The sequence below is a fragment of the Peromyscus maniculatus genome, chromosome 8 (genome assembly GCF_049852395.1).
Source record: "Peromyscus maniculatus bairdii isolate BWxNUB_F1_BW_parent chromosome 8, HU_Pman_BW_mat_3.1, whole genome shotgun sequence".
NCBI lineage: Eukaryota > Metazoa > Chordata > Mammalia > Rodentia > Cricetidae > Peromyscus > Peromyscus maniculatus.
The window spans coordinates 33,529,107-33,556,336 of record NC_134859.1 but is presented as its reverse complement, the minus strand read 5'-3'; the positions used below and the strand labels follow the sequence as shown (position 1 = coordinate 33,556,336).

The 27,230-nt window shown below is 40.9% G+C and overlaps 2 protein-coding genes across 2 annotated transcripts; both read right to left on the bottom strand.

Moving 5' to 3' along the window:
• Positions 1-5,897: 5,897 nt before the first annotated feature.
• On the bottom strand, positions 5,898-7,051 carry LOC102913634 (olfactory receptor 2Y1B-like). Its single transcript, XM_006987111.3, has one exon. It carries the CDS (start codon positions 6,831-6,833, stop codon positions 5,898-5,900), a length of 936 nt encoding a protein of 311 aa, XP_006987173.1. The 5' UTR covers positions 6,834-7,051.
• A 9,288-nt stretch (positions 7,052-16,339) lies between these two features.
• Positions 16,340-19,791, bottom strand: LOC102913953 (olfactory receptor 2Y1B-like). The gene is made up of 2 exons (XM_006987112.3): positions 19,665-19,791; positions 16,340-18,658 (listed from the first exon to the last, which is right to left on the bottom strand). Exon 2 carries the CDS (start codon positions 17,981-17,983, stop codon positions 17,048-17,050), a length of 936 nt encoding a protein of 311 aa, XP_006987174.1. The 5' UTR covers positions 17,984-18,658; positions 19,665-19,791; the 3' UTR covers positions 16,340-17,047.
• Positions 19,792-27,230: the final 7,439 nt, after the last annotated feature.

Below are 27,230 nucleotides of genomic sequence, written 5' to 3'. Positions count from 1 at the left end.
TCAGGCCAAATTCCCAGTCCTATTTGAAGTGTTCTGTGTTGACCACACCTTATATTTTCTCACAGTCTGGTTTATATGCATCGTTGACCTAACTGAGTGTTTCCTTAAGGGAAGTCTGTTTTTTATCTCTCTCCCACACAAATAAAATGTATCACTATGGCCCTGGGTTACTTCCTATGGCTGTCATAAAGCATAGTGATCAAAAGCCATTTAGGCAGAAAAGAGTTTATTTGATTTTACAACTCCCAAGTTATAGTCCAACATTGAGGGAAGTCAGCTCAGGAACTCAAGTCAGAAGCCTGGAGGCAAGAACTGAAACAGGGTGACTCCCCATGGGAGGCCTTCCCTTGGAGGAGGTGGGAATGGGGGAGTGTTGGGGAAGAAGGCTGGGGGAGGGGCAGGAGGAGGGAGGAGAGGGGCTCTGCTGCTAGTATGTAATATGACTAGAAAAATTCTTAATAATAAAAAAGAAAAAAGGAATCTCAAAAATAGGCAAAAGTTAAAGTGGAGAAATAACTACAACCCAATCCCTGGAATTGGAGAAAATAAAAAAATGAAAAAAGATTTGAAGCAGAGGCCATGGAGGGATGCCACTTACTGGCTTACTTCCCGTGTTTTGCTTAGTTTGCTTTTGATCTCTCTGCCTTGGGGCCCGGGGCACTGCCCACAGTGCTGGGTCCTCCTACATCAACCACCAATCCAGATAATGCCCCCACAGACTTTCCTACAGGCTAAATGATGAAGCCAATTCTTCAATTGATGTTTTCTCTTCCCAGATGACTGCAGCTTGTATCAGATTGACAAAACAAAAAAGAAAAGAAAAGAAAACACACAACCAGCACAATTATGATTCCCTATTGTCTGATTTCATCAATAACAAACTGAAAAACATCATTTCATCAATATATTCCAGTTTATGTACCAAAAAGTTAACACGAATCTACTCAATGTAGGGAGTTAATTTTTTTTTTCAGTTTTTCAAAAACTTCAATATTTCACCAAGTATTTAAATTTTACAACCACGGTTTCTTGTATGTAATTAATCTTAAAAAGGATTTATTGGCTTCTAAAATAATCTTTTACATATATCTAATGAGCTGAACTACTTAAAAAAAACTTTTTGTTGATGTTTTATGGACTTCATATCGTGCATCCTGATGCCCCTCATTTTCCTCTCCCCTCCTTTTTGCCCTCTGTCCTTGCAACAACCCCCTGAAAAAAAATTTAAAAGTAAAACAAAAAAACCAAAGCACAAAACCAAACCAACCAAACAAACAAACAAAAACCAGTAAAAAATTCTCTCCGTGGAAGCTGTAGTGTGGCCCAGTGAGTCACACAGTAAACCCTTTTGTCCACACATCTTCACTTGCAAGTGTTCATTGCAGTAAGTCATTGGTCTGGTTTGAGCCCTCTGGCTTCTGCTGCACCCCTGATACTGGGCTCTCACTGGACTCCTCTTGGGTATCCTATTGTTGTGTCTTGGAGATCCTGCAGTTATGAATCTGAATGCAGAGCTCCTTCTCATGCAGCAGCAGTTCATAGATGAGGTGGATGTTGGCATGGGCTCCTGGGTTGGTCATCTCTCCAGCTTTCCCTCATTGTCCCCACCAAGGTGAGCTCTCTGGCACTGCCCCAGCTAATCACCCAGTGCAGCAGACAGCAGGGGAGCAGGGCCAGTTCTCCTGCTCTGATACCCTCGGGTCAGGTTCACCTACATTCACACCACCAGGGCTAGCATACAGTTTTGCCCAGGTGAGGTGCAGAGTCAGCTCTCCAGATTGCTGCACTTGGTGAGGAGCAAGGCCAGCTTTTCCATCCTTGTGACCCTGGGGAGGGGGCAGGGATATCTTTCCTGCTCTCACGTGTACAGGCGTGGCTCACCTGTGCACCTGCCAACAGGATCAGCTCTAGTGTGTCTCCAGGCAAGGTGCCCTGCCCACTCTCATGTGCTACAGCTGGTCAGGGGTAGGGCCATCTCTCCCACTCTCAGTGTCCCTGGGGCCAGCTCTCTCACCTGCTGCAGGTGGTAAGGGGTGAGGGTAGAGAGGGCATGTTACCACACCCATGTCACCACATGGCAGATGACTGGGGACAGGGTCGGTCCTCCTGCTCTCACGCCGCTGGGCCAGCTCACCTGGGCCCCTGACAACAGGGTCATCTCTACTGTGGTGCTTGGGAGAGGTGCAGGGCCTCTAGCCATGAGGGGCTGGGGCCAGCTCTGTGCAGCCCTATCCTTACTGATTTCAGTGATAATAAGAGCCACAGACAAAAACAGACTGAGGCTGTGGCTGGGCCACAGACCCAGACATCATTCCTGGCCTGGATAACACTATGGCTCTGGGTGGCAGTGCAGGCTACTCAGATCTGCATGGGCCCAGCAGAGGACCAACCCTTGGACAGTAGTCCGTCTCTGTGTGGTGGCCCAGGCCGTTGATATCCTCGTGGCCCTTAGTGACACTATGGGCCATGTATATCAATATAGAACCCAGCTGTGGTTGGACCATGGACCCAGACATGGCCCTTGGAAGCAGTCCAGGCCAGATATCACCATGGTTCCCATGTTGGCAGTGCTGGTCACTCAGATTGGCATGGACCCAACAGCAATGTGGTCCTTGAACCACCACATAGCCTCAGGTGTGGACCCAGATTCTGGGCATCCATATGGCCTTTGATGGCAACAGCATCCTCAGACATCAATGCAGACCCTGGCTGAGGCAGGGCCACTGACCCAGACATCAACATGGTCACAGGTACTAGCCCAGACTCCACATGTCCACAGGGCCCTCAGTAATAACAGCAACCATGGACATCAACGTAGACTTCCACAGCTGCATCACGGCCATGAACTAAGTGATGGCCCTTGGTATCAGCCCAGACCCAGACATCTCCATGTCACTGGGTGTCCAGCAGGGCATCTAAATCAGCTCATTCCTCACTGTCTCTTCAGATCTGTTTCCAGCACATGATCTGTGCTGCCAATGTCACTGTCTCTGTCTTTCTGTGTCTGTCTGTCTGTCTGTCTGTCTGTCTCTCTCTCTCTCCCATTTTGCTACCCGGTACTCACCGTAATGATGACTGACTGCCCTGCCCCAGAGGTCCCTGGCAGGCTTGTGGGTGAATTCTAGGTCTCTGTCCTTGGGGCAGAGCTGTGTTTGTCCTCCACAGCCTGCTAGGGCTAGAAACACCAAGCAGCTCATGGGTGAATTCTTCCCATCTAAGGTCCGTTCAATGAGTTAAAATTTTAATAATAAGCCGGGCGGTGGTGGTGCACGCCTTTAATCTCAGCACTTGGGAGGCAGAGGCAGGCGGATCTCTGTGAGTTTGAGGCCAGACTGGACTACAGAGTGAGTTCTAGGAAAGCCGCAAAGCTACACAGAGAAAGCCTGTCTTGAAAAACAAAAACAAAGCAAACAAAAAAAAATTTAATAATAAAAATTATCTGTAAACACTTAAGGGATCATAACACAATGTAGGAAAACAGCTGTAGATGCAAGTTTTTTAAATCCTGACAAGATTTCTTACATATTTAAGACTCATTTTCTCCATCAGGGAGGTGATTTTGTGACCTATTCTATAAGGCTGTTTGAGGATTAATGAAAATATATGCAGATGCCCGAATATGAGAAAAATTTATTAAGAGGAAGACTTCAGGGTAAGATGTCAGACTAGAGGCTGCTTCTGTGTGAGGTGGTAAAGGAGAGTTAGAAAAATTAAAAAGAAACTTTACAGGAAAGGCACAAAGCTACACAGAGAAACCCTGTCTCAAAAAACCAATCAATCAATCAATCAATCAATCAATCAATCAGTAAAAAGAAACTTTATTCCAGGGGGAATTTCAAGTATTAATTGTCAAAATCCATGCCCACTGGAATTTGAATCATGCCATTATGTGACCTAGATGTTGATACACTGAGCTAGAGGTTTTAATGTCTGATCTTCAGGTTTTCAATCTTGATTTCGTCCTGTCTCTCCTTTCTATGTTCCCATATCACCATTTAGGAACAAGAATGTTCATACTTTGTTATTGTATGTCGGAACTGTATAAAATGTTTTTGTTTTTGAGAGAGAGTTTCTCTGTATAGCTTGTGGCTATCCTGAAACTCACTGTGTAGACCAGGGTGGCTTCAAACTCAGAGAGATCTGCCTGTGTCTGCCTCCCGAGAGTGCTGGGATTAAAGGCATGTGCCATCACTGCCCAGCTATAAAAACTTTTTCAATGTTTACAATGGCTCATAGCCAAGAGTTTGCTTTGAGGCACACAGGAGAATTTTAACTTGACCTTTTGAACAATTCTAGGATTGTTAAGATTAATGGGACTCCTGGAGGAGTCTGAATGGACTGAATATGTGCTTGGGTGTCAAGCTGACCATGGGTAGACCGATAATGGTCCATCTTCTTTGACAACTTGACTAGATCTTGAATCATCAAAGAATCAATTTTGAGACACATCTTTGGATGTTTCTGTGAATACATTTACCTGGGAGAATGAATGTGACAAGGTCCATGGACTTGGCGGGTTAGAGAGAATAAAAGGGAAACAGGAGGAAGCCAGCGGAGTTCCTGTATTTCCCCCTCTCTGCTTCCTGCCTGACCATGATGTGAAGCTGCTTTGCTTGTTTATGTCCTCCCAGTCATGACAGACTGAACCTCCTGAAGCCATGTGCAAAATGAATTTTTACTTCAAGTTTTCTGATCATTTGTTCATAACAATGAAAAAAGTAACTGACATACAGAGACATTGATCACATGTTACTAATAGATTATTGTCACTAAATCAAATTATATTTATTTGTCACCATTCTTGTTGATTCAGGGAAACATTTCCATTGCTTGGGGGTGGAGTTTGTGTAACTTTCCTGTCATGCTTTTATTATACTCTTGGGGACACAGTAAAGTCACAATCAGGTAATAAGAAATTATCTATTGTGCCTCCCCATGATAGGCCTTGCTTTCTTGTGAGGGAGAGTGGGTGGTGATTGGGAGGAGGAAGCTAGGAGGAGTGGGGAGAGAGGAACCTTTGATTGGTGTGTAAAATGAATGAAATTTTTTCTTAATTAAAAAAAAATACCAAAAAGAGAAACCTGTTTTTAAAGAACACAACAGCATCACAACTGACAATGGAGAAATTACATAGACTCTTAACTCTCTTAAACAATATCTTATTAAAATCTAGTTGCTTCAGTTTGGAGGAGTGGTTGTGACAGCCTCACTAAGTTATTTTTTGGTAAGCTATTCTATTGTCTTTAAGACCTACTGCTGAAAACACTGTGAATATATAGATAACTCCACAAATGTAACAAAATAATGTATATAAAATCCTTGTCCCTATGACAAGAAAACAATAGCTGTCTGCTTGAACATGTAATATATTAAAATAGAGGAACGGCATTTCTGAATAGCTGTTATATAAATAAAATGGAATGATGCAAAAATAAAAAAAATCCAGGAAATTATCCATGCTCAAGGAATGAGTAGCTAGGGAAGGCCAAATCAAGAGATCTTTAGATCATGAGTATGAAATGCTTTGTTATATTTTCCACTGAAAGCCATAGCAGTGAACTCATGTACTTTGCATTAAGACTCGGTGCCTCCTCTGGGGCACCCCATTGGGAATCAGGTAATGACACATTTCCTGAGCCCTCACTCTGAGATGCCCACAATTCCTACACTCTCTGCATGTAGCTAGAACATACCATCTTCCCAAGCCTTCTTTACAATGTTGTGATATAAGGCAACTTTCATTCTCTGACACTGACATAGAAAGAGATCCCCAACCTCTCCAATAGGAAGAGACTAAAACTCCGAGGTCTACTGAAGGCTGTTTACTAGTGACCAATGGTCCTAGAACAGACTATGAAAGCTCTAACAGAAAAATGAGCTGGTCCTTCTTCCCCATCTTACCCGGAGTCTGTGCCTTTTCCTAGCACCTTCCACAGAGCCCCCTTCACATCCTTGTTCCTCAGGGTGTAGATCAGAGGGTTGAGCATGGGGGTGATGATAGTATAAAAAAGGGCAACAAACTTTCCATCACTCTCTGAATAGCTGCCCTTGGGCTGTAAGTATGTGTAAATGGCTGAACCATAAAACAGAAAAACCACCAGGAGATGGGACCCACAAGTTCCAAAAGCCTTTCTGCGCCCAGCTGTTGACTTGACCTTCAGCACCGCCCTGGCAATCTGTGCATAGGAGCCCAGGATGAGCACAGCTGGAATTGCAACAATCACCACTCTGGCCACAAACATCTTGGCCTCTGTCCCTTCAGTGTCTTCACAGGCCAACTTGAGGAACACAGGCATCTCACAGAAGAAGTGGTTCAGTCGACGGCCACAGAGGGGCATGGTCACCATGAGGCTTATCTGGATCAGAGAGTTCACGAGGCCTCCCACCCAGGAGATAATCGCCAATGCCTGGCAGAGAAGGGGGTGCATGATGGTCGTGTAGTGCAGTGGACGGCACACGGCAGCATAGCGGTCAAAGGCCATCACCACCAGGATCAAACACTCAGTGGAGCCCAGAGCAAGAAATATGTACAGTTGGGCCACACACCCACCATAGCTGATGGTCCTGTCAAGTCCATGAAGGTTGATGAGGAGCTGGGGCACAGTGCTGGTGGTGTAGCAGAGGTCCAGGAAGGAGAGATTGGAGAGGAAAAAGTACATGGGAGTGTGTAGTCGAAGGTCCAGTCTTGCAAGAGCAATGATGGTTGTGTTGCCAAAGATAGTCAGGGAGTAGAAAATCAAAATAGTGACAAAAAGGAAGACTTGTAGTTGAGGCCAATCTGAGAAACCCACCAAAATGAAACTCTCTGGTGAACTAGAGTTGTAGTTTCCCATAGCCTTTCAAATTCACAAATACTAAAACTCAACTCACTATTTCCTATAATGAGTATGGATTAAAACACGACTTCCAGTATTCTACAAGTACTCAAAAATCATGCATGTAATCTTCTAATTTGCTATTCCATCCCATCGATCCAGTCTTCTTTCTATTCTGTTCTTCAGATAGGAAAGCTCTGGTTCAAGGTCTTGGGGCACTTGCTAGAACTCCAACCTAGCTGTCTGGATGTTTCCAGATAACTCAGTCCTTTGGGTTCAATGGTTCTTTGTCTGAGGTAGAAATTCTATATTGCTCCCTGACAGCACTGAGATGCAGATCCAAATGCAGTCACTTGGAAACTGCATTACAAAAATCTACTGTTGGCATTTGAAAGCTGCTGGGAGTGGGAGAATCAGTTTTATTTAATAGTATGACCACTATTAGGTTGACCACACACCAGGGCAGTCCCCTCTCTCAAGACTAGATGAAAAACACAAACTGGACTGGATGGGGGAAAGGGAAAAAAGGAAAAAGAAGTCTCAAAGTTGATGGAAGGTAGTGAAGTGAAGGTGGTTATGGGAGGTTTAGGGGAGGTGTGAACATGTTGAAAGTACAGTGTATGAAATTCTCAAAGAACTAATGAATATGTTGATATTATTTTAGGGTTTGTGATACAGATGACTAACAAAGATGTTTTCTAGCATGTGTAAGATCCTATATTCAACCCCAGCACCCAAGACTATTAAAATAAATACATGGATAACATGAAATTACAAAGCATTAGTGCTGTTCTCATTTCTTCCTCATTATGGTTTATGAGGCAGAATTCTGCAAATACCTGAAGATCCAGTATTAACCAGGCTAAGACCACAAAAATCTGCTCCCCCAGTGCTTATCTGCTTTCCTTTGCTGAGTGTACGTGATCCATGTGGCACTCACAGGAGACTCACTCAAGTCAGCAGGTGTCTGTCATAAGAACCGAGAAGAGCACACACCTGTCCCTGTAGGGACACAAAAGGGCTTTTGAGAAGTATGTGGCTTCCCATGTATCACCATGCCTATCGCCATGTGCCCACCTTCATCCCACTGATAAAACCATCTCAACTTCTCAGGAAAAATTTTCTTCTCCTCTCAAGCCAAAATTTCTTTGTATGGTTTCTATCTGTACTTTGAGACTGGTTTTCAGTTAGTAGCACAAGGATTTTGACTGTCTCAGCCCCACGAATGATGCTTATAATGAACTCACTAAGTTATTTTACTCTTCTTTGTCCTCTTGCAAGCTGAGATGCTCCTAGGCACTGAGGAACACAGAAAAAAGGGTAATGTATACAAGAGGCATTGAATTAATTCTAATTTCACTTATGGCATGTAGTAGATATTAAATAACTTGAGTGAAACATTTGACTCTCCTTCCTAATGTCACTAAAATCAGTGTCTTCTAGCAACTTGGAGAGTTAACAATGAGTGCACTTTAAAAAACTATATTAACAGGCTGTGAATAAAAATAACTTCCCCTTATAAGTGGACATTATCATAATTTTAAAAAATCTGAATCGGATCTAGGAAAGCAGAAAAAGATGTTAGTAATCCACAGAACCTTCATCTGTGCTCCACACAAGCAGTTTTGGGAAATTAAGACATTATTCTTTTCACTGGGTCTACTCTACTGGGAGTCGGCTCCAGTGCCCTAGCTGGATATTTGACTACCATGTTTGAAGCCTCTGTGGGAGATGTAAACAAAAGGTGAACTGTGAAACAAAGTGTGAATATACACATAGGTAACCAGGACACCAAAGATGGTTTTGAATGACAATGACAGTTGAGTACTGTCCCAGGCACACCACTACATACGGACTTTATTACCTGTTCTGGAGGCTTGCTTCACATAAGTATAAATCTTGTATATTTCACAGGATTTTGATGGGGATTAAGTGCTGTGAAACATTCTGAAATGAGAAAAAATGGCAGCATGTACTTCTACCAGTGGTCTGTCTACACAGCTAGGCTTTCAGTGTCATATGTTGGGGTCTTTTCCATTTTTCACTCATTTCCTAGTTCATTGCTTGGTGGAAATGGGCTCTCAACCAATGTTGAACTTGTTAATGGGTACTTTACACTTATGGCACCATGCCTGGTACAATAAAAATCTCAAAAATAATTGTTTCCTTGAAATAGGAAAGAATTAACACTTTCATACTGCTTATCAGTTAGTAACACTGAGGATTGTAATTGTTTCCATCCTATCAATGATGTTTCTAATGATATGTTGACAGCTTAATATACTTGAAGTACACAATCAAATCAGTTATGTGAAATAAGCTGGAATCGCAAAGGATCTCAACATAACTAAAGAAGATGCTGTATACCATTAAGTGGCTACCACATACATAAGGCAGAATTTAACTACAAATTTTCAGCTATACAAAAAGAGATGGAAGTGATTAAATTGAAAGCTTTTAAGTCATGTATTTAAAAAGAAGAAAACGAAAATGACCTGGATATATTGACCACAAGGTAAATAAAAACCAGAAGTGGTGACTTAACAATGGCTTTTTACCAAATGCAAGCTGAGGCTAGATTAAAAAAAAGAATACAGAGCTGTGGTTGCTTTGGTTAGAAGTGAACCTGAAACTCATTTTTCCACAGGTGCATCATAGGGTGCACCCCCCACACCTGTACACATTCTTAACCCAGGGCTTGTTCTATGAAACCCGTGTGCATTTCCTCAGCCTTTTATGTCTCTCCCCGCAATGTCCTTCAGTTTCTCCTGATATATTTATGGGTAATTACATTTCTGACTCCTCAGTCTATCATTTCTACTTTTTTCTGGTTAATATCCTTCACTTATTTTCACTCTACCTCATGCCACCAGTTCTGGAAAAGTGTAATTCAGTGTGGTCACTGTGTCTGAAATTAGATCCATAAGTTGACCTATACCATTCAGCCTTTTACTTTTGGTGCCTAGAATAATGACTGGTACATGAAAATCCTCTATAGGTCCTTGACCCTAAAATACTCTCTTACCTAGCTCTTTAGCACTTCCTTAGGGGAACATGATTTCTTGCAGCAATTCCAGTATTGCTTAAAAATTGTGCTGTGACAATATTCTATTTCCTTGAGAACTGTTCTTTTACTTGGAAAGCTAGTGTACAAGGTGAGATACCCAATGCTCGGGAGTTCCAAAGGTGAAGACTTTCCCACCCCATTCTCCATTGCCTTTTTTCTGTATAAGCAAGATCTTGACACAAGTGGCTGCTTATGTGATCCACCTTAGGGGATTTGTACTGCTTTCCAATCCCCAGAGTCCTGCAGAGGGCATGCTGACCGGCCCAACCACAATACCTATGTTCACCCGAAGTGTCCCATTGATCTTGAGACTGATGCCATCAGTTCACAGCTCCCCTGTCTGCACACTGCTCATGTATCTGTTACTCAGGTACCAGTTCCTGCAGTTATGACACCTTACCAGCCACTCACAGAGTTTTTTCCCCACTCTTTCCTTGACTCTGGTAACTGGGGCCTTCTTGATTATATACACGTTCTGAAATCATGAAAAGAAAATCCTCGGGAGCCTTTTGCATCTTTTAAGAACACCTGTAAACTACTCCTCACCTGAATCCAATGATGAGCCTCTGGCAGATTCCGTGTCACACCTAGTCACTTATCTCATCTTTCAGAGTAAATTTGACCTTTTTCACACTGGCTCAGGGACTGGGCGAAATGAGCTTCCTGTGTGAGCCCAGTACACAAAATTTTCTGGTATAATACCAGATAACCAAGGTTTGGGTCCAAACAGTTTGGTAGACAATGACTCCATTGAGTTGATTGTTTTAACAGTGACTTCTGACACAAAATGTCAAATTTTTCTAAGGTCAACTCCCTGTTGAACTCAAATCTTCTACCAAGTCTTCCTTGATTTCACTTCAATTGCTGTTGACCACACTCCTAATTCTTTTCTTTTAACTTTGAAAACCTTTTTTAAATGTTGTGGATAATCAAACTAGTGAGTAGGTGAATGGGTCCTAGAGAAAGATGATTAGTGATTATATGTTCTTGTTTTAATTTAACATTTCTCTATCCTCAATCTAGGTAACCAGCAGAATGAAATCCTGTGTTTATTACATAATGGAATATTTCTTGATTCTGGTTTTAAATTTTGAGACTGGTGTAGGTAGCTCAACCAGTGAGTACTCACTCAGAGTTCCAGGAACAGAAAGCATTGCATTACCATCTTCAATTTTCTTGGTTTCGAAATGATGTGTGATTCATCTGCAGTTAGAGATGTTCTAGGGAGAACTGATATATTTTGTAGGATGCTGGCCTTGCATGAGAGCTCTTGTCTGGAGAACTTACTTACTTTTAATGATTATTCATGACTCCCTTTCCAGGGAAGAATTTTCTCACTGGTGCTCATAACCTAAGGGATGGCAGTGTCTTCCCAATGTACCCTGTAGCCTCCCTTACCAGAGAGACAAGGAAGAAGCTGGAGTATTATCAAACCTCCTCTTAGCTTAGTGCATCACACATACCCTGGGGAAATTGTCAGACTCCTCAGTAGTAGCAAAGAAAAATTGTTTGTCAAGGATGGCCTTGGAGATGTCTGAGTCCCAGTGTGGCAATTACAACTAGTGTATGGGCTCTGTAAGACGTCAAATACAATCTTCAGTTCTCTATATTCCCAACACACTGCCAATCAAATTCTATTGATTGGGAATTCTATATCCCCATAATATGACTTTTTCCCTTTATCAATTTACCCTCTGAGATTCCTCAGACTGCATTTACTTTCATCTCCTTTCTTTTTTTGTCTATTTATTTATTATTTATTTATTTATTTATTTTTCCTTTTATTTTATTTTATTTTATTTTACAATACCATTCAGCTCTACATATCAGCCACGGGTTTCCCTGTTCTCCCTCCTCCCACCCCCTCCCCTCCCCCCCAGCACACCCCCCCATTCCCACCTCCTCCAGGGCAAAGCCTCCCCCGAGGACTGAGATCAACCTGGTAGACTCAGTCCAGGCAGGTCCAGTCCCCTCCTCCCAGTCTGAGCCAAGTGTCCCTGCATAAGCCCCAGGTTTCAAACAGCCAACTCATGCAATGAGCACAGGACCCGGTACCACTGCCTAGATGCCTCCCAAACAGATCAAGCCAATCGACTGTCTCACCTATTCAGAGGGCTTGATCCAGTTGGGGGCCCCTCAGCCTTTGGTTCATAGTTCATGTGTTTCCATTTGTTTGGCTATTTGTTCCTGTGGTTTATCCAACCTTGGTTTCAACAATTCTCACTCATATAAACCCTCCTCTTTCTCGCTAATTAGATTCCTGGAACTCTACCTGGTGCCTAGCTGTGGATCTCTGCATCCAGATCCCTCAGTCATTGGATGGGGTTTCTGGCACGACTGTTAGGGTGTTTGGCCATCCCATCACCAGAGTAGGTCAGTTCCGGCTGTCTCTCGACCATTGCCAGCAGTTTATTGTGGGGGTATCTTTGTGGATTTCTGTGGGCCTCTCTAGCACTTTCTTTCTTCCTTTTCTCATGCTATACCACTCTTGGGCATATACCCAAGAAATGCTCAATCATACCACAAGAGCACTTGCTCAGCTATGTTCATATCAGCATTCTTTGTAATAGCCCAAACCTGGAAACAACCTAGATGCCCTTCAACTTAAGAATGGATAAATAAATTGTGGCACATATACACAATGGAATACTACTCAGCAGAGAAAAACAATGACATCATGAGGTTTGCAGGCAAATGGATGGATCTAGAAAAAAATCATCCTGAGTGAGGTAACCCAGACTCAGAAAGACAAATATGGTATGTACTCACTCATAGGAGGATACTATATGTGGAACAAGGATGACTGGACTGCTACTCACATCACCAGGGAGGCTACCTGGAAAACAGGACACCAAGAAAGACAAGGGGATCGCCCAATGATGGAGAAATGGCTGAGATCTACATGAACAGCCTGGACATGAGTGGGAGTAATGAAGGGCGAGGGTTGAGGGAAAGAGAGCCTGTGGGAGCGGGAGTTCCCAGCTGGATCAAGAACAGAGAGGGAGAACAAGGAATAGGAGACCATTGTAAATGAAGATCATCTCCTTTCTTTATGTCCTTGACCAATCAGGCCAAATGCCAGTCCCATCTGAAGTGTATTGTGTTGACCACACCTCATATTTTCTCACAGTCTGGTTTTTATGCATCATTGACCTAACTGAGTGTTTACTTAAGGAAAGTCTATTTTATCTCTCTCTCACACACAAATAACACTATCGCCCTAGGTTACTTTCAATATCTGTGGTAAAGCACCATGGTCAAAATCCACTTTTAAAGAAAAGGGTTTGTTTGATCTTACAACTCCTATATTATAGTCCAACACTGAGAGAAGTCAGCTCAGGAACTCAAGGCAGGAATCTGGAGGCAAGAACTGAGTCAGATGCCATGGAGGGATGCCACTTACTGGCTTGCTTCCTATGTTTTGCTTAGTTTGCTTTTTATCTTATTCAGGTCCACCTGCCTGGGGGACCAGTGCACTGCCTACGGTGCTGGGCACCCCCACATCAATCACCAATCCAGATAATGCCCCCACAGACTTTCCTACAGGCCAGTATGATGGAGCCAATTCTGCAATTGATGTTTTCTCTTCCCAGATTGTATTAGGTTTACAAACAAAACAAAAAACAAAACACACAAACTTCACATTTATATTTTTCCATTGTCTGGTTTTATCAATAACAAACTCAAAAACAATATTTCATCAATATATTCCAGTTTATGTACTGAAAAATTAACATGATTCTACTCAGTGTAGGGAGTTAATTTTTTTTAAGATTTTTTAAAAAACTTTAATATTTCTACCAAGTACCTAAATTTTACAACCATAATTTCTGGTATGTAATTAATATAAAAAGTATATATTTGCATCTAAAATAATGCTTCACATATATCTAATCAGCTGAACTTTTTTTGTTTTTGTTTTTGTTTTTTGTTTTTTGGGACAGGGTGCTGTCCTGGATCTCGCTCTGTAGACCAGGGTGGCCTTGAACTCATAGAGATCTTCCTGGCTCTGCCTTCCAAGTGCTGGGGTCAAAGACGTGTGTCACTGCCGTCCAGCAAGCTGAACTACTTTTTAAAAAAACTTTTTATTGATTCTAATGGATTGCACATCATGCATCCTGATCCCATTCATCTCCTCTCCCCTCAGTTCTTCCCTCTGCCCCTGCAACAACCCATGAAACAAAATTTACAAGTAAAACAGAAAAACCAAAACACAAAACCAAACCAACCAACCCAACAAACAAAATCCAGTAAAAAATTCTCTCCGTGGAAGCTGTAGTGTGGCCCAGTGAGTCACACAGTAAACCCTTTCGTTCACACATCTTCACTTGCAAGTGTTCATTACAGTAAGTCATTGGTCTGGTTTGAGCCCTCTGGCTTCTGCTGCACCCTTGATACTGGGCTCTCACTGGGCACCTCTTGGGTATCCTATTGTTGCCCTGTGGCTGGGCTACAGACTCAGACATGATTCCTGGCCTGGAAGACTCCATGGCCCTGAATGGTAGTGGAGGCTATTCAGATCTGTATAGACCCAGTAGCCTGGCCCTAGGTGGTGGTCCAGGCCATTGATATCCCTGTGGCCCTCAGTGGCACTGTGATGGGCCATGGACACCATTACAGAGTGCAGCTGTGGTTGGACCTTGGACCCAGACATGGTCCTTGGCAGCAGCCCAAGCCAGATATGACCATGCAGTGCTGGTCACTAAGATTGGCGTGGACCTAATGGCAACATGGCCCTTGAACCCCGACATGGTCTCAGGTATGGACCCAGATTCTGGGCATCCATATGGCCTTTGATGGCAACAGCATCCTCAGACATCAATGCAGACCCTGGCTGAGGCAGGGCCACTGACCCAGACATCAACATGGTCACAGGTACTAGCCCAGACTCCACATGTCCACAGGGCCCTCGATAATAACAGCAACCATGGACATCAACATAGACTTCCACAGCTGTATCTGGGCCATGGACTACTGTGAAGGACAAACTCCATGGTCCTTGGTAGCAGTCCAGAATCAGACATCTCCATGTCCCTGGGTGTCTACCTCAGCTCATTCTTCACTGACTCTTGAGATGTGCCTCTCTTCCTAGCACATGAACCATGCTGCCTCTTCCCCTCTCCCATTTTGCTACTTTGTATTCATCATAATGGTGACTGACTGCCCTGTCCCAGAGGTGCCTGGCAGGCTTGTGGGTGAATTCTAGCTTTCTATCCCTGAGGTGGAGCTGTGTTTGTCCTTCACACCCTGCTAGGCCTTGAAATGCCAAGTGGCTCATGGGTGAATTCTTCCCACCCAAGGTCCCTTCCATGAATTAAAATTTTAAAAATCAAAATTATCTGTAAACACTTAACACAATGTAGGAAAACAGCTGTAGATTACAAGTTTTTTTTTTTTTAATCCTGACAATTTTTCTTACATATTTAAGACTCATTTTCTCCATCAGGGAGGTGATTATGTGCCTAACCTATAAGGCTGTTTGAGGATTAATAAAAATGTATGCAGATGCCTGGATGTGGTAAAAATTCATTAAGAGGAAGACTTCAGGGTAAGATGTCAGACTAGAGGCTGCTTCTGTGTGAGGTGGTAAAGGAGAGCTAGAAAAATTAAAACTAAAAAGAAACTTTATCCCAGAGGGAATTTTAAGCATCTATTGTCAAAATCCATGCACATTAGAATTTGAATCATGCCATTATATGACCTGGATGCTGACACACTGAGCTATAGGTTTTAATGTGTGATCTTCAGGTTTTCAGTCTTGATTTGGTCCCATCTCCTTTCTATGCTCCCATATCTCCATTTTGGAACAAGAATATTCATTATTTGTTATTGTATGCTGGAACTATATAAAATATTTTTTTGAGACAGTGTTTCTCTGTATAGCTTGTGGCTATCCTGAAACTCACTGTGTAGACCAGGGTGGCTTCAAACTCAGAGAGATCTGCCTGTGTCTGCCTCCCGAGAGTGCTGGGATTAAAGGCATGTACCATCACTGCCCAGCTATAAATACTTTTTCAATGTTTACAATGGCTCATAGCCAAGAATTTGCTTTGAGTCTCACAGGAGAATTTTAACTTGACCTTTTGAACAATTCTAGGATTGTTAAGATTAATGGGACTCCTGGAGGAGTCTGAATGGACTGAATATGTGCTTGGGTGTCAAGCTGACCATGGGTAGACCTGTAATGGTCCATCTTCTTTGACAACTTGACTAGATCTTGAATCATGAAAGAATCAATTTTGAGACACATCTTTGGATGTTTCTGTGAATACATTTACCTGGGAGAATGAATGTGACAAGGTCCATGGACTTGGCGGGTTGGAGAGAATTAAAGGGAAACAGGAGGAAGCCAGCAGAGTGCCTGTATTTCCCTCTCTCTGCTTCCTGCCTGACCATGATGTGAAGCTGCTTTGCTTGTTTATGTCCTCCCGGTCATGACAGACTGAACCTCCTGAAGCCATGTGAAAAATGAATCTTTACTTCAAGTTTTCTGATCATTTGGTCATAACAGTGAAAAAAATTAGCTGACATTCAGAGACATTGATCACATGTTACTAATAGATTATTGTCATTAAATCAAATTATATTTATTTGTCACCATCCTCGTTGACTCAGGGAAACATTTCCATTGCTTGGGGTAGAGTTTGTGTAACTTTCCTGTCATGCTTTTATTATACTCTTGGGGAACACAGTAAAGTCACAATCAGGTAATGAGAAATTATCTGTGTTCAAGAAATGAGTATCTAGGGAAGGCCAAATTGAGAGATAATTCTTTAGATTCTGAGATTGAAATGTTTTTACATATTTTCCACTGAAAGCCATAGCAGTGAACTCATGTATTAAGACTCGGTGCCTTCTCTAGGGCACCCCATTGGGAATCAGGTTTCCTGAGCCTTCCCTCACTCTGAGATGCCCACAATTCCTATACTCTCTGCATGCAGCTATAACATACCATCTTCCCAAGCCTGCTTTACAATGTTGTGATATAAGGCAACTTTCATTCTCTGACACTGACATAGAAAGAGCCTCAAGAGACCCCCAACCTCTCCAATAGGAAGACACTAAAACTCCGAGGTCTACTGAAGGCTGTTTACTAGTGACCAATGGTCCTAGAACAGACTATGAAAGTTCTAATAGAAAAATAAGCTGGTCCTTCTTCCCCATCTTACCCGGAGTCTGTGCCTTTTCCTAGCACCTTCCACAGAGCCCCCTTCACATCCTTGTTCCTCAGGGTGTAAATCAGAGGGTTGAGCATGGGGGTGATGATAGTATAAAAAAGGGCAACAAACTTCCCCTCACTCTCTGAATATGTGTGAGTGGGTTGAAGGTATGTATAGATGGCTGAGCCATAAAACAGAGACACCACAAGCATGTGGGATCCACAAGTTCCAAAAGCTTTTCTGCGCCCAGCTTTTGATTTCACCTTCAGCACTGCCCTGGCAATGTGAGCATAGGAACCCAGGATGAGTGTTGCAGGGAAGACTAAGATTATTGTTCGAGCCACAAACATCTTGGCCTCTGTTCCTTTTGTTTCCTCACAAGCCAACTTTAGGAATATGGGCATCTCACAGAAGAAGTGATTCAGTCGATGGCCACAGAGAGGCATGGCCATCATGAGGCCTGTCTGAATCAGAGAATTCACAAGGCCCCCTACCCAGGAGGAGATGGCCAGTGCCTGACATAGCTGAGGGTGCATGATGGTTGTGTAGTGCAGTGGACGGCACACGGCAGCGTAGCGGTCAAAGGCCATCACCCCCAAGAGCACACACTCCGTGGAAGCCAGAGCAAGAAAAATAAGGAGCTGGGCCACACACCTTCCATAGCTGATGGTCCTGTCGAGTCCATGAAGGTTGATGAGGAGCTGGGGCACAGTGCTGGTGGTGTAGCAGAGGTCCAGTAAGGAGAGGTGGGAGAGGAAGAAGTACATGGGTGTTTGCAGTCGAATGTCCAGTCGTGAGAGAGCAATGATGGAAGTGTTGCCCAAGAGAGTTAAGGAGTAGCAAATTGAGATGATGACAAAAAAGACTAGCTCCAGGTGAGGCCAATCTGAGAAGCCCACTAAAAAGAAGGTCTGGTCTGAACTGGAGTTGAAGGTTCCCATAACCTTCCACCAGCACAAACAGCGAACAATTCAATGCTTCCAGGGAGGAGGATGCCTTTGAACATTACATCCTAAATACTACAGATTCATGGATTGTATTTTCCATGTTGCTATTTAGTTCCACCTATCCACTTATCTTTCTCTTTTCATCTTTAGTTATGAGACATCCCTGTTAAGATGACCTCCCCTTTGCTTGAGTTCCAGTTCTGATCATTTGTATCATGATTTTATTGCGACCACTCAACCCTGGGGATTCAATATTTCCATGTCTGGAAGGAGAGATGATGTTTTACCATAGTCACAACACCGAGGCATGGTTCCAAATGCAGTCATGCGGAAGCTGCTTTTAAAATTTAATGTGGGATTGTTGATGCCGCTCATGGGTGAAGTGCTTGTCTAGTATATGCTACTCCCTGACTTTGTGCTCTGAAGAACAGTATCAGTCGATCAATAAATCTCTTGTGTACCCTGTTGTTCTTTTTGCTTATCATCCTGGTCTACTTGACAGGGTGTTTCAGTAGATGAAGACTCAAGAATAACCAGGCTGAGATCACATATTTTCCCTCTGGTAGTCATTTACTTCCTCTTACGTAGTGAATATTGTCATCACACCTGTTCTGGACCCCTGGCTCACACAGCTTCCATCTGCCACAAAGGACTGAAGAGTGTAGATCCCTTTAGAAGAAAAATGAACTTTTATTACCAATCAGCATGGCAGACATACTCTACTTTTTCCCCTCTGATTCATTCATTCCTGAAATTACCAGAAGGAGCTGTTTTCTCCACTCAAGTCAAAACTTTGTTGTACACTTTCTCTCCAGAAATTTCCACACTCTGTGAAAACCTCTTCTATGCTGTTGTTCAGTGAGATCTTGGGGGTGGGTATAGAACACAGTGAGTTTTAAAAAAGGAAGGATCAATTTTTTTTTTAAATTTGGTGAATCGATTTTCTTCATTTTTAGATTTCTTTTTGAGTATTTATTTTATTTTTGAGATTATAATATAATTACACTATTTCCTTCATTCCCTTTCTCAAAACCCTCCCATGTACCCCTCTTCGCTCTCATTCAAATTCATGACTTCCTTTTCATTAATTGTTGCTACATCAATTTATGTACATGTATATATATTCCTAAATATAACCTGCTCAGTCTGTATAATGTTACCTGTGTGGGTGTTTTCAGGACTGACAATTGGATAGCTAGTTAGTGCGTTATTTCCCAGGGAAAACTATTTCTTCCACCGCCATCAGTCAGGAGTTGCCTGTAGTTCTTTGTTGGGCTGAGGCCTCATGGGGCTTCCCCAACCCACATTCATCTATTGTCCTTGTTTATCTCATGTTTAAGGAGTCACGTTGTTGAGTTTTTAGGGTGTTACTTCTGACACAGTCTCACAGGAAGCTTCAGGATTCTCTGGTTCTCATATTCTTTCTGCTCTCTCTTCCACCATAATGTTCCCTGAGCCCTAGGTATGAGAGTACTCTTATAGATGTATGCTTCGCACTGTTAATTTTTAAAAAGCTCCACTACAAACGTCTATGACTTCTCTTAGACCACAGTCACTTGCGATTATTTGTCAAGGGACAGTATGCAGAAATCCTAATTGGAAGCAAACTCTTTTTGACGTGTAGTCATAAACATGTCAAATAAATCGCAGTCTTCTAAAACAAATAGTGACATACCTTATGGAATATAAGATGTACTCAGTGTTACTTCCATTCATAACATTTAGTAGATCTCATGTAACTTGTTGATGGAAACATTTGATTCTTCTTCAAATATCATGAAAATCCATTTCCATGAGGAACCCTGAGAATTCACAGGAACATACTTTAATATGCCAGTGGGTTACACATAAAAGCTTGTTTTCTTTCCAGGTTGTGATTTCTCATAGTAGAAATCACAATTGGGAATGGAGAGCTGGCTCAGAGGATAAGAATGTGTACTGCTCTTGCAATACTAAAATTTGGTTCCTAGCATCTATGTTAGGTGGCTCACAACCAATCATAAGTTCAGATTCAGGGTTATCCTACACCTCTGCCCTCCACTGGCACCAGTGGCCATACATCCATATTCATACACATACACATACACGTACACATAATTGAAAATAAACAAGTCATTAAAATAAAATTAGGACATAAGAAAGCTTATCAGATAAGATTAAAAGAAACCAGTAATTAATGGAAATTAATTAATTTAATTTCCTTTGCTCAATATGAGAAAATTTGCCAAATTAGCATCTTCTCATTATTTATTATAAGGTTCTCAATGCTCCATTGTGATTACAGGAAAGTGTGACAATCTAACCAACAATTGGCAAGAACCCTGCTTAAGAAGTAGGTGTTTTTAATTGAGTTTTCAAGATTAGAGAAAGGACATCATGAGACAACCACAATAACCTTTGCTCCTGTTTGAAGATCTGCCATATGGCAAAGATGCCCAGTTTGCTTTCTTCTTTGCAAAAAGCCAAAACTCAGACAACATGAAGTTTACAAGAGGAGAGACTATAGATTGGTCAGGAGCAAACTTGAAAATGAAGTTGAGATGGATTTATCTCTAACTGACAGCTGTACTTCTACCTTCAAATCTGTCTTCTCACTCAGATACCATAAGCTGATCTCTCAGTATGAGTCAAAAATATTTTTACATTAACCAAATGGTTGACTGTAATGGTTTGGAGCATTCCAACTCTCCCTAATGCTTGTTTTCAAATCAATATAAGTTAAAATTTTTTTCATTCCTATTCTTTATTTTTCTGGCAAATATAAGACATTTTGACACTTGCATAATTGATTTTCTGTAACACAAATATCAGTGATTACCTGCAGTCAAGTCTATGTTCCTTGTGTGTGTACATGCATGTCTATATGTATTCTCATGATCTCTGTAAATAATTCACCAATAAGAACCATATAGTACTACATCCTTCATTTGCCCACTGATTTAATGTGTAGTTATTGGAATCATATTCAAGTAAAATAGGTTATTTTACATTTGAGCAGAAGTTCCAGAAATTATTCTCTAATCATCTTCAGTGTTAGAGTATACATTTTATAATTTGAGTCTAATTTACGTCTTCCTTTTGTACCTGTATGTGTAACTTTCTCATTAATGTTTGGGGAGCTAATTCACCACTAAACCTTACCAGGCACCAAAGCACTCCTCTATCAACTCCCCATCACCATCTGTATGTTCTTCTGCAAACTGAGTCATACTTTGATCTGGACCATATCTCATTCACACTAGAAACCATGCAGTAGCCCATTCTACACTATAGGTTTTTTACAGTGATCTTCAAAACTCTTGAACACTCAAAATATCACAACAACTTTCAGATCAATACCAGCTACCCAGAGTTTGAATCCAGGCAGAGTATTAGACATTCAAAGACTAGATTAATAAATTGATTGTTTTAACTTGTATCAGCCAATCGTTTGATTTCGAGTACATTCCCTCCCTCTGTGTATTCTTACAACAAATCTTCCTTGCTGTGTTGCCCACTGGCCACACCTCTCTTCTTCATCTCCTGGTTCTGATATGTGCAATTTACTTAGCTTATTAGAGCCTTGGATTTTTCAGATTTGAGTTTTATAAAAGATATAAAAACTATTTTAAATAGACACTTCTTCATATTAAAAATACTTATTACTTTAACTGTGTGCAGTTGGGATAAATACATGCAAATGAGACTATTTTTGCATGCTGTGTCTGGTGAAGTAAGTAGACAGGTGACAGAGAAAGAAACCCTATCAGCAGTAAAACATAACTTCAGTGTCCTTAAGCCAGTTGTTCATCAGAGTGGAGTCCCGTGTTGCTTATGTAAGGGATATTTATAGCCTGATTTTCATCTGTGAAGCTAGAGTAACTCACCTGGTCAGTACTCACCCAAGCACTAGGAAAAGAAACCACCCTGTTAACAGCCCGAATTCTATTGGCTTCAAAGGCAAATGTGAGACCCACTTGGGACTGTCTACACAAGAGATGATCAAGGTGGCTATGTCCCTCTGTGGCCCTGAATTCTTTCCTGAAGTAGAGGTCTTGAACAAGAGATCCTGTCCTGCAGATCACCATTTCACATAGTTCTGCACAAGAAGAAAAGTTGCTGATGCTGGTAGCCCAGGGAGTGACAGCATCCTTGCAATGCCCTCCATCCTCCCTTCGGTTGGTTAACTGAGAATTGAAAGGATCTGGTGTATTACCAAATCACCCCATGATACTAAGGTTTTAGTGCACCACAAATGCCCTGAGGACATTACCAAGGCCTCCATGGTAGCAACAAAGGAAGAATTATTTGCCAGGTTGGCCTTGGAGATCTGTGGGCCCCAATGAGGCAATTACACTTAACCAATGGGTTTTCCATGATCCACCTTGAATTGTCAATTCCCTCTGTTCTTCATACACTGCCCAAATGAAACAGTTGTATCAGCATCCTCAGCGTGCCTCTTCTTACATGACTCTGCCATGTAAGTCATGTAGGGGAAGACACTCCTCATGCTTCCCCTACTTTGACAACAGTCCTATCAGCCTTCACCCTCCAGAACACATCCCATAACTCCCTTGGGAGCGATCATAGGCTGTCTGTCACTTAAATCTTTTCCTTCTCTGAACTCTTCATGTAGTATTCATGTATTCTGTTTATAGGAATCAGCAATCCAGCTAAATATTTATTTCCTTAATGAAGATTTTGATGTTTTAATTTCTGTTACAATGTTGCTATGTGAATATTTTTTATCCCCAACTAAACTGAAAAAGATATTTCACCAATGTATCCTAATATCATTTAGTATACATTTCCCACTATTGTACATAATACAGGAAATTTTTATATTGTTGGTTGTGAGCCTAGCCTTTAATGGCTGAGCCATCTCTCCAGCCCCAGAAAATTTTTAAAAATCAAAATTTTCTGTATCCACTTAAGGAATCATAATATAATACAAAGAAAATGATCTATCATTGCAAAATTTCCAACCATAGAACATTTTCTTGACATGTTTATGCCTCAGATTCCCCACTAGTAAATGATTTAGTGTGACTTATCTATATTGTTTATGAATTGATGGCAACATATGGGAGGTGACTTTTTTATTTAGTTAACACTTTTCCCAGTGGGAGTTGGTGTTATTCTAGTAATAAAATTTATTCAGTGCCTTTTTTTTGCCTGAAGAGTACAGAAAGTATTATCTCCAACGATATCCAGCTCTAAGGATAGTCACAGTCTAGTGAAATTCAGACCTCCTATGAGATAATTACCCTAAGGTAGGAAGTAAACTAACCCATACTTTCATCCCAAGCCCCTTTAGCAGTTAGGAGCACTTGCTGTTCTTGCAGAGGACTGTAGTTCTGTTCCCAACATCCATGTTAGGCAGATCACAACTACCTGTAACTCCAGCTCCAGGGGATTTGACACAATCTTCTGGCCCCCACAGGTATACACATATGTGGCATACACACACACACACACACACACACACACACACACTCACACACATATGCTTGCACAAACACACAGACAAATAAAAATCATTTAAAATAAGGTATTTTTATGATTATTTAGTGATGTTATGTAAAATGCAAATATTTAAAGTCTACAATTCAATGGTTTTTAGTTTGTTCCCTGAGTTGTACATTTATCACTTCAGGTTTTCTTTTGGGAAGTAGTGAAAATATTCTGAAGTGATAAATATACAATAGTTCAAAAATACATTTTTAAAAGTCTGGTTTCATTATGTACAATGAAAATTGGAATCAAAACTACAATGAGAGATCATCTCATTCTAGTTTTAATGATATTCCTAAAACAAGTAAAACATATCAAATACTGGTGAAGACACAGAGAAAAAGGAAATCTGACAGTTGGTAGGAATGCAAATTAGTACAGACATTAGGCTGAACGGTGTGTATGTTCTTTTAAAGACTGGATTTATTACAGATCTATCACACGATCCAGGTATTCTACTTCTGGGTGTATATCCAATGGAACTGAATTGGCATCCAAAGAGATACACACTTACTGTGTTTGTTGTGATACAGTTCACAGTAGTCAAGGTGTAGAATCACTCTGCATAACAAACAATGGATGGATGGAAAAGAAAAGGTTCACTATATGCATAATATAATGTTATTCAGTCACAAAGATGAATGAAATTCTGTCATTTAAGTAGAACTGATGAAATGAAGGGTACTGTATTAGTTAAGCCAGGCATAGAAAGACAAGAGAAACATATTCTCTCATGTGTTGATGCTGAAAACATTGACCTGAATGGAAATTAGTGATTACTAGAGTTGGCTAAGAATGGAGGGGAAGTGTAGATGGAATAAGGATTTTATAAGTTCATTTATATTCATGTGTTGAAATATCATATTGAGCCAAATAAACATGTAAAATTAATGTTAACCCAAACCAGAACAAATTTGTAAAAACAATTTATACAATGATTGGCAAGCAGTAAACATTAATAAAAATTAGGTATATCTCCTTGTGTAAGGGTGCATAGAAAAGAGATCAAAATGTTGACAAAATTATTGAGGCTATTATGAGCTATTATCTTAGACCTTTAAATATATATATATATACATATATACATACATATATACACATATATTGTAAATTACTTCAATGTACATCCTTACCTCATCTTAAAAGGACTTTAAGGGGTGAGACTGTATCTCAGTATTAGTGTATCTACCATATCAAGTATAAAAATTCAATGCTCAGAACCACCAAAAATACATTCTTGTGTCTGCTAATGAGATGCTATGAAACTATCTCATTGTCTTGCTAATTTGCATTTCATTGATTATATGGAGATGAGACCATCTTTTTGCATGGTTTATTTTCCATTTCATTTTCTTCTTTAATTACCTGCTCATATTTTTTTCAACCATATTAAGATACTTGTACTTTTCTGAAAGAGTTTTAGAACATTGATTGTGCACATTGTAAGTCCTCATCTCCAGCTTGTTCTATTTTTTTTACTGTATTTATTTATTTACTTAGAGAGAAAACTCACTAATGCCTCTAATCCTAATCTATTCTTTATGTTTTGAGGCTTAACAGTTAGAACTACAACAACAAACTGTATCTCTGGGAGAAAGGAGAGAGGATGGTTAACAGATCCTGGGGTTTAGTTTGGTGGTGGAAATAACATATCCCTACATAGAAACTTAACTGTGATTTACAACTTTGTCTCCTTCAAAATAGTGAGTAGAGAGGATTTTGATTGCTGACAATACAAAGAAATGATACATGTGTGAAGTTATATATATGCCAGTTACCCAGATCTAATCATTACAGATGTCTGTCTATTGCAATATTGCCATGGGCTTCATAAATATTGAAGGAGTTGATGCTGAGTTATGCCAAAAAATGCTGACAAGGAATCTTGTTTATTTCACGCTGAAATCATTAGAGAAAACAAAATTTCAAAAGAGGCATTTAGACTGCCTTTTCCTACAAAAAATAAACTCTAGAGATCCTTTGGAGGGGGTTGACATCACTTCCCTAATGTGGGGAAATAGCCTTAACCACAGATTGTCCAAGATAAGACTTTTATGTACCCAAATAAATAAGCTATTGGAAATAACAATTATCTTACACTAGGCTTAAACCAACCCCTAATATGCCTCTTAGAGATATCCCTATCCTACCTGAGGGATGCATTTGCTTTATAATTCTGTCATGTATTACTTATTCTTTGTTTTAAAAAACATATAAAAGCATTTTGCTTTATAGTGATTTTCTTAGGATTTTATTGTTTTATGAACATCCCAGTGTATATAGAAATTTATTAAAATGTCTATGGGCTTTCTTGTTAGTCTTTTATTAATTTATGTATTATACTCAGTCAAATAGCTATAAAAATATTAGAGATTTTCCCCTTCTTATGGATGCTTATTATGTATTTTTTAAGTGAAAAATATAAATTACCTCCAAGATAAGGCCATATAACATGGTATCCTATATGATCTTCTTAAAGTTTTAAGATCTGCCTTGAGTCAAAATAATATCTGAGAATGAAACTGAGAAGCTTATTTAGAAGGACATACACGCTTCAATAGAAATCCAATCTTTAAACACATGGAAAAGGGAAAAGGGCTGGTGAGATAATCAGGGATCCACACAGTGCAATAAAAGAACAGACTCCTACAAGTTGTTCTCTGATCTACACACACACACACACACACACACACACACACACACACACACACCACACACACACACACTCACACACACTCACACACACACACCACACACACTCACACACACACAGACACAGACACAGACACACACAGACACACACAGAGACACACACACACACATACACACACACATACACACACACCACACACACACCACACACCACACACCACACACACACACACACACACACACACACACTAAGCAAATAAATGTAAAACAAGGCATTGAATAGATGGGGAAAATGACAATGGCAGATTGTCAAGAGTCCATTGTCTCTTTGAAGTTCCTACATCTGCCTGTTCAGGAACCTTCTGGCTCTTTTTTCTTCTTTTGTAACCACCCCCCTCATGGACCATTTTGTGTGCACTCATGTCTTCTCTATTCTCTTTCCTCTTACATGAAAGTCTTCATGTCACTCAACCTCCTGGCACGGTTTCCTCGTGCAGCTGGAGAGACTATGATGCTTGTTTGTGTATAACCATCCTAATGGCACTGCCTTTCATAGCTACAACTCTACCACTGTCCATGGCCTCCTTATTTCTCCATGTAACGTTAGCCACTGGAAGGTCAGTGGGGTAACTTCTACCAGTGAACATAGTTACAGAATCTAAGGTGTGTGAGACTATAGCTAGCATGGCAACTATTTGGAAATCCAATGGTGAATTCATGTCCTATACCTTTGAGCAAAGGGTCACCTACATGACATCACACCAGAAACCAATCATTTTGGATAAGGTGATGTCATATATTAAGTCTTACTTCACTCTCAGAAATGCCTGTGATCCTCTACTCTCCATGTACAATTTAAATGCAAGCCCTTCCCAATATTCTTGTGGAAAGTAGCTATATAGATCAGCATCTCCTTTTGCACAAGAACCGTATACACTAACCTAGAAAGCATTGCAAGAGAACCCCTCCCCACTTGCAGATTCCTGGAAGAATAGTCCTGGAACCTTGAGGACTGTTTGTTACTAGTGACCCTCAAATGTGTGTTTCAGATTATGACTGATACCACAGAGAATTATATGTGTCCTGCTTCTCCCTC